The following is a 7,764-nucleotide window of genomic DNA, read 5'->3' as shown; positions in this document are numbered from 1 at the left end:
TCCAGCCACAAATCCCATTATAGCTGGTAGAAAGAGATGCAGATGGCGAGATTTCATTTGTCTGAAAATAAATAAGGTATAGATTAGTGAATGTGTCTTCTTTCACCATTGTTATATTCCTAGGTGCTCTGCGCATCTATTTAAGAGGACAAATATGACTTTCCTAGAGACAAAAAGATTTTTTCCATGTCAATGCTTTAACTTCTGCCAATATTTACTTGCCATTATAGTTTGGGAAGAACAACAATGTGCTAAGAACAATTGTTTTGCCTTCATCCCATTAAAATCTGAACAGTTCATGAAATGATGCCCCATCTTTTTTTGGGAAAACCTCCTTACACCTTCCTAGCCAGCCCATCACTCATTATCAGTATACATTAATGCATGCAATCAGCTTGGCTATCCACCAAACAGCACCACTTACGTATCAGAAACTATTCCCTCTGCTATTTCGCACACATGTACAAACAGGAGGGTGAAGGTCAGGATCCACCGCAGGTTGTGTCCAGGGAAGTGCAGCCAAGTATTGTGGTGAATCTGGACTTTGGAGCTTTGGCTTCCCCAGCCTGGGAAGTAATAGTAATGAAAGAAGAAGTTATCACACAGGCAGCTGGTGAGCGATCTGGTTATCAATTCCCTATTCTAATCCATAGGTCACACTTAATAGTGTATAATCAACACAAACACCCTGTAAAGCTATGGGGGCTATTGTTACTAATAACATGACCCAGGAGTGTTTCAATTGCCACGTTGCCCCCCCCTATAATTTAGATCTGACCCTCTAGACAACATGACAACAGACTTCCCACAACTGCAATCAAAGAGAAGAGGTCCCTGGCCAGGAACAATGAGAAAACTGAAAGAAACATCTCAGAGTCTCACCCTTGTGCAACAGGGACTGACAGAGCTTAAGTGACGGCATCATCGTGTCTTTCCCAGTCATAGACAAGAGTGGGAAAAGTTTCCAACTGATATAAAAGTTGCATCCTCCAATGAGGCCTTAAAGAGATATATTTACTTCAAACAAATAAAATTTATTATCTCTGTCTCAGGCCTGGTTGGGAGTGCTGTCTCAGGGGATGCCGAATGGCGATTTCCCAGTCTCTGCTCCTCAGGCACAGCCTGGCCTCCTTGCCCTGCGCATTCTTGGCACGTTAAGGGTTCCAGCACAGCAACAGGACTCAACTGATTTAATCAACAGGTTAATCCTGAAACCCATTTTCATGTCGTCACCTCAGATGGCACCTATCCTTTTCAGGCAAGACCCTCTCTGGAGCCAGCAACCTGGCAAGAATCAGGTCACCAAGGACCTGACGGATGTGACAGTGCTGGGGGGAGCTGTGGGCTGATCAGAGGTTAGTCTCTCAGGATGGCAAGTCCTGTCCTGCACGTTGCTTTGTCCTCTGTCCCTTCCTGCCCTGGTACAGGGCTGCTCTGAGTCAGTCAGCCCGAATGGCTGTACATGTTCCTCTTACTGTAAGGCAGCTCCTGGAATTCCCAGACAGACTACTCAAAGCCCATAAAGAATCCCAACAACAGCACATGTTGGGGAAGTAAAGAAACAAAACAAAAGAAAAAAACAAAACCGAAGTTGTTTAACTAGGGCAGTGAGCATTGCACCTGTTTCAGTAACTGCAGAACTGAGTTTAAAATCCAGGATATGCTTTTGATACACAAGGATGCAGCATCTCATCGTGCCTAGAGGCTCATCAGGTGACTTGGAAACACATAACCCAGAGCCCAGGTGTATTCATTCTTGGAAACTGCCAGGATTTCACCATTTCATCCTTGTTTAATATGTAAAGCACTGCAGGAACAAAATAGTCTCTCTACTCCATATCTATCTCCAGCATTTTCTATAGTTCCCTGACATTTTCCTAATCTATTTGAACTTGCTCCTATCTTTGTCTCTCCCAAGATGCATTTTGTTTTTAGTTCCTCTTTGCCCATACATCTGCACAAACATGGGTTTGGAGTCAGTCGATACTGTGGACTCCAGTTGGCTTTTAATGCTCTGTTCAACAATTATTTGTCCTGATAATCAAGGTACAAAACAGAAAACAAAGATTTACATACATACATACATACCATACAAGTTAAGCTATTAGGTTTTTTTCCCTAACATTGTTAGAAAATAGAGAGAATTTTCAGTGGCTGCAATACTATTCCAAAATTAATTGCCTAATACCTGTAAAAATATTAAAGCTGCCTGCTACCACTTGATGCAGAACACAGAACGTTGTAAAGTATTATCTCGGCCCTCAGACCTTGCACTGAGTTTCCACCAAGCACTTCTGCAGAAAGCCCTGTCATTCAAGGATGACTTGCATCTCATCTCAAAGAGCAAGCCAGCACTGACGTAAAGATCCAGCACCATTGGAGAGAGTTCTCCATAGCCCTTGGGGTTTTTTCCAGTCTTTAGTTATTCTTTTGTTAGAACTTGTTCCTTATTCCCTTGCTTAATTATTTAATTAGTTTTCAGTCACTGGATCTTGTTATAGCTTTGATTGCTAGGTACCGAGTGTCATAGCCCACAGGTTCCTGTAGCCTATTATTCAATCACTTCAGAGTCTCTTTGCATAATGGAAGTCCTTAAATCTCTAGTTTGAATATCATTCCAAATGCAAATCTTCATGTGGAAGAAATGTATTACTATTTATATACGTGACACCAGGGAGGTAACATGGAAGAACCGACATGCCATTTCTCATGCAGTTTTCAGGAGAATATATACTACTATTCATACTTATTGCCTTTTGACAGTTATTCAGGTCTCTTTATCTCCTATAATCAGTTAGAACACCACTGTTTGACAGCTCTGAAAAAGCATTAAATTGTATTTATTTCATTACTGCAAATAACTGGGATAAAGAGACAACTATAGAGAAAAAGTATCATTAGAGTACTGGTTTAGATGGGGCTTTTTACAAGGATGTGTAAATTAGAGCCACTCCACTGTCCTAAATTCTTCAAGAGAAATTTATCACTTCTTATTTTCATTCCTGTGGAAAAATATTATCTCTTTTGCTCATTCTGTTTACAAATGTTGGCAAAAGAAGTAATTATTCTGTTGCAAAAGTTTCCTATACTTCTCCTAGTCTTAGATCCAAGTTGCACATTTTGGACATACTCTGAAATTCACATAACTTGAAAGGAATTCAGACCCACTGTCCTGAGTCTTCTAATATCTAATAATAGCAAAGGTTGCAAGTTGCCAATCTAAAATCTGAAGAAAACTTCTCCAGTGAGAAGTTTCAAAGCACTTGGATCTGATTTCCCTGGTTCTCATCCATCTTTTCATGCTGCTCAGTTCAGATTTATATCTAAAATTCCCAACATTTAAAGCTGTTTGGCTTCATGTCTCCTGGGTCAAGCCATTCTGTCTCTTCTTTTTTAAAATTAATAAATATGAAGCATCCAACGGTTTGCACCACAGGACTCCAAGCACATGTAAACATGACTGAGTGTAAATACATGCTCAAGTGTTTGTAGGATTGCATAGCTCCATTGAATAACTCACCAATGAACAAAATTGGGAAGGTGATAAATAGCAAGAAGACATGGGGAACCAAGTTGAGGGCATCCACAAAGCAGACATTTCTTAGGACACCGGCAGTGATGTTATAGGCTGAAGCATTGTCATTACCACAAAATGCGAGCCTCATTGCTTCCAGCAGGTCTGACTACTGCAAAAAAGAGAGAATAGTTAACTGCCAAGATTGCTAGCATTCCCTTTAGCTAAACACAAAATAAACAAAATAAAGAGATACAGAAGGAGCACACTGAACAACCCATAGAGAATAATTCAGTTCTTTTTTTTAAAATACTTTTGGGCTCTGTCAAGTATAAGCACATTAGAATGAAGGCTGTGTTTCTATTAAATGTACTATTTATTATCACTACTATTTATTAAGTACACTTTGCTATGTCTTGTAGTGTTCATTATATGCACAAATGTTATGCTGCAAATGCTCTATGAGAATATAAAGAAAAGAAAGTTTTGAACAAAATTATTTCCATTTCTGATAAGAAAACTCAAATGCACACAAGTTGACTCCTGTCTGTTACTGCTTCTTTGATGAGCCAACGTTCTCTGTGCAACCTCTCCGTTCATACGATTCGTTGCACTACATTTTCTGTGCAAGCTCTAAATCTTTGATATTTGTGATCTGGCAGCTTTGCATTCACCAATATATTGTATTTCTTCTTTGTCCCATGGAACAACAGTGGTCACATACACTAGTTATTACACACAATTTCCAAACTCTTGATCAAATTAGGTTGTATTGAAGATTGCATAGGCAGTAAATCAGCACTTATGCTTGCTCCTGCAAACCCTTATGCACATGCTTAGCCTTATCTAAGCAGTTCTCTGACTTCCATGATTTCTTGTGAGATTATCTTTGTACACCAGGATAAGCTCATGCATTCATGCTTGCAGAGTGTGGGCCATGGTATGACACAGAGTTCTGGCCAGCTTCTGGCTTTTATCAACCTATACATTGTTTATTTATTCATTCTTCTTTATAAGAAGATGAAACAACATTCCATTAAAATGGAAATAATATCTTTAATTCAGCAAAGTATATGTATACTTTGGTGAGTGCATCTTTCTCCATCAACAGTGGCATTAATGAGTCAGAGCAACATAGACATACAAAAAGTGCATGAACATATTTTAAAAAAAGTTACTTGAATGCAGAGAAAAATGCTTTCCTTCTTTCCTCAAATAGTTCAGGTTAGTTTTAGGAGCCTGGTTGTTTAAATGAGGTAAGTATAACAAGGTAAGCATAAACTACTGAGGTACTCCCTTAGAGAGAATAGGAACATGGAGATCTTCAAAAGAATACCGAATTCAGAGAGGCACTTTGAACCTCTGCTAACTCCCCTTTTTGCTTTTAACTAACTTTTTTCTGGATCTGAAAAGCATAATCCATACTGAAATACATCAGTGAAATTTGTAAAGGAGTTTCATTGAAAAGAATGTGATAAATGCAGTCCCTTTCCCAAACATATCAGCACTATATGGTCTGAGATTTGCCAGAAGTTAAGCATAACTCAGAGTCATATGGTGGACCGCATCCTGCAAAAATGCATGCATATACTTACTGTGGTGCAAAAGCTGACGGGTAACCCACTTGATCTTCAGCAGAACACAGTCTGACGGAGAGTTTGGCCCATTCTCTATAATTAATAGAGTGACATGACGACTATCATTCCATCATTTTATTTTTGTATAACAATATATTCATAATTGCATGTGACTAACAACACAAAATAAATAGCATGTTAATATGAATTCTGTCTGAATAGACTGAAGAGTTATTAGCAAAACAAATATAGAACTTTTCAAAAAACTACACAAAGATTGCTTGGGTTTAATCTGTAAAGCTTGACATGTCTCCTTTAAGAGAAACACAATGATCATGATAATCTCTTGAAAATCAGAAGTGTTGTTTCCTCATTTTTATCGAAGGTCAGAAGTCCAAGGGAGTTCTGCTGGGAATTTTCCTCCCTTTCCCACAAAGAGGACTCTTTTCTGAGACAGTGTAAGATGCTATTGTGGTCTAGTGGTTGGATTGGTACCGAAAGGCAGGAGGATCCTGGGTTCAAAGGAGCACTGAACCATTGACTTCTAGTGTAGCTTTTGGCTTCTAGTCAAAAATAAATCTGGGAGAAAGGATTAAAACCATGTCCAAGAGAAGCGGAGGGAACTGTTGTTTTTTATCATTTTTCTAGAAGGGAAATGGAATATAGGCAGTAGAAGGCCTGTGGAAGAAAGGACTATTAACTGCATGGAGATGGCTATCTGCTAGCTAGGGCCTACCATTGGTTTGTAGGAGTTCCATAATATATGCCAAAAAACAGTCCCTAAAAGGTCTCAAGAAAGATGCATCTTTCAATAATCACACCTGCATCTTCACAAGAATCTATATTGTGCCTTGTTTTGTGGTGGAGTATGTTCAGTAACACACTCTTAAAACCAACTGTCCTTTGCACATTGGCAGCGCTGAGGAAAGAATCTGGTCCTATTGTTAATACTGATGTATAGAGACAGTGCACATCATACCAATGATAATTTTCAAAAGTACGTATAAGCAGTCTATTCACAATACTTTTGTTACAGGTTCATTTAAAAAAAGAGGTAGAATTTTATTTTCTTCTCTTAAAATGAGAGAGAAAATCAAAGAGCCTAGGTTGGCTAGTTTGTGGGGAAAAAAACCCCAAAAACGCACCAGAAAAGTGAAAAGATTACATTGCCAATGAAATGAGATAAGGTAATTGACAATAAATTCCCAGGCTTTTAAATCAGAAAACACTTCATCGTTGATCAGCACATCCAGTGACCATGTTCCACAGGCTTCAAATCTATCAAAACCTTCTCATCAGTGTCATGATGCTGTGCTGACCCAATGCAGCTTATGATTTGGCCTCATAAAATGCTCACCAGGTACAACTTCCCTTTTTAGCAGCACCCACTTCGAGGCACACATCTAGCACAGTATGGCGCTGATAAGGAATAGAAAAGAACTCTAGAAGAATTAATAGCCCAGTGATCCTTCCTTCCTTCCTTTCTTCCATCCCTTTGTCCATCACCACTGTGCAAGAAATGAGCGATGACTGGAAGTGGAGGGCTCATGTTCTGCATCTGTTGATGTACGCCAACTTCCACAGACACATTCTGGTGTTCACACAGGCAGGCTGCTAGTAGTTCCCTGTATCTTCAAGAGTGGCGTATGAAAATACACTGCAGTACGTTAGAGCTCTAAGAATTAATTTTAGCTCCAGTGTGCCTCACAAGGAGCAAGAGACCACTCCATCACTTCCTTCCCATCCATTTCTGGTGCAGAAGGCAGATCCCATATACCCTCCACACTTTTCCCCACGTGACTCAAACCATGAGACCTTGCTCTGTTTTTTGGAAAACTCAAGAGGCTCTGGAGATGCACTGATGCACAGGCTCATCACCCCAGGCATAAAGCATGTCATGTAATTTCGACTTCTTTGTTCATGTTTCACAGATAGGGGAAGTATATTGGCTGAAATTTTACTGACATGTACGGGAGGATACTTTGCATTTACAGTCAATGCGAGTGAGACTCCCATTTGGTTTGAAGCTGAAATTAGCCATTACTTTCTGCTGCATCAGGGCATGCCTCCAGAAGCTCATTTTCATTGGCCTTGAGGTTTAACAAGCTGTGTTCATTTCCAAAGAAGGACAGAAAGAAAAGCCCCTAAGGCAGAAGAACAAGTCCTTGATTTCTCTAGACAGTATGGGGCATTTTACAACAATGCTTGCAGAGCTCCACCACACTTAACAGGAGTTGGACCATGGTTTCCAGATCCTATTGCTCATCCAAGGAAATAGTGTAACCTTCAGTCTTCTTCAAAGGAAAATTTGGTAATATAATGGCAAAATTTCTCATGCCCACACTCAGATCCCATGCTTGCAAAGTTCAGTGTAGCTACAGGTCTAAAAAATACAGAGTTTTAAAAGCTCTCAGCTATTCTGACTTTTAGTGAGTCCCAGTTTTGAAAATTTTCACTCAAAAAAAAAAAAAAAGAGCCTGGAAATGAAGACAGTTTGGAAGATCTTGACTGCAGATAACCCATGAAACACGAGGTGAAAAGGCACTATTCCCTCCTCTTCTGTAAAACCATAAGATTTCATGAAATGAAATGAAAATGTGAAATGGAAACCCAACAGATTCAGAAAAAACATGAAGAATTGCTGTTGTGCTTACTGTTGAATTATTCCCAAGC

The 7,764-nt window shown here is 39.5% G+C and overlaps 1 protein-coding gene across 2 annotated transcripts in view; it reads right to left on the bottom strand.

Moving 5' to 3' along the window:
* Positions 1-3,665, bottom strand: part of ABCC9 (ATP binding cassette subfamily C member 9) — a 68,155-nt gene extending 64,490 nt beyond the window's left edge. For both annotated transcript variants that reach the window (XM_035888527.1, XM_035888528.1), the window contains exons 1-3: positions 3,521-3,665; positions 425-566; positions 1-61 (exon numbers count right to left, since the gene is read on the bottom strand). The exon at positions 1-61 is cut by the window's left edge and continues 121 nt beyond it. In XM_035888527.1, the coding sequence (XP_035744420.1) occupies positions 1-61; positions 425-566; positions 3,521-3,665 (348 nt within the window). The remainder of the gene's footprint in view (positions 62-424; positions 567-3,520) is intronic.
* Positions 3,666-7,764: the final 4,099 nt, after the last annotated feature.

This window comes from Egretta garzetta, unplaced genomic scaffold, assembly GCF_000687185.1.
Source record: "Egretta garzetta isolate BGI_Z169 unplaced genomic scaffold, ASM68718v1 scaffold81, whole genome shotgun sequence".
Classification (NCBI taxonomy): Eukaryota; Metazoa; Chordata; class Aves; order Pelecaniformes; family Ardeidae; genus Egretta; species Egretta garzetta.
The sequence above is the reverse complement of the archived record's forward strand: the minus strand, read 5'-3'. Positions and strand labels throughout refer to the sequence as shown.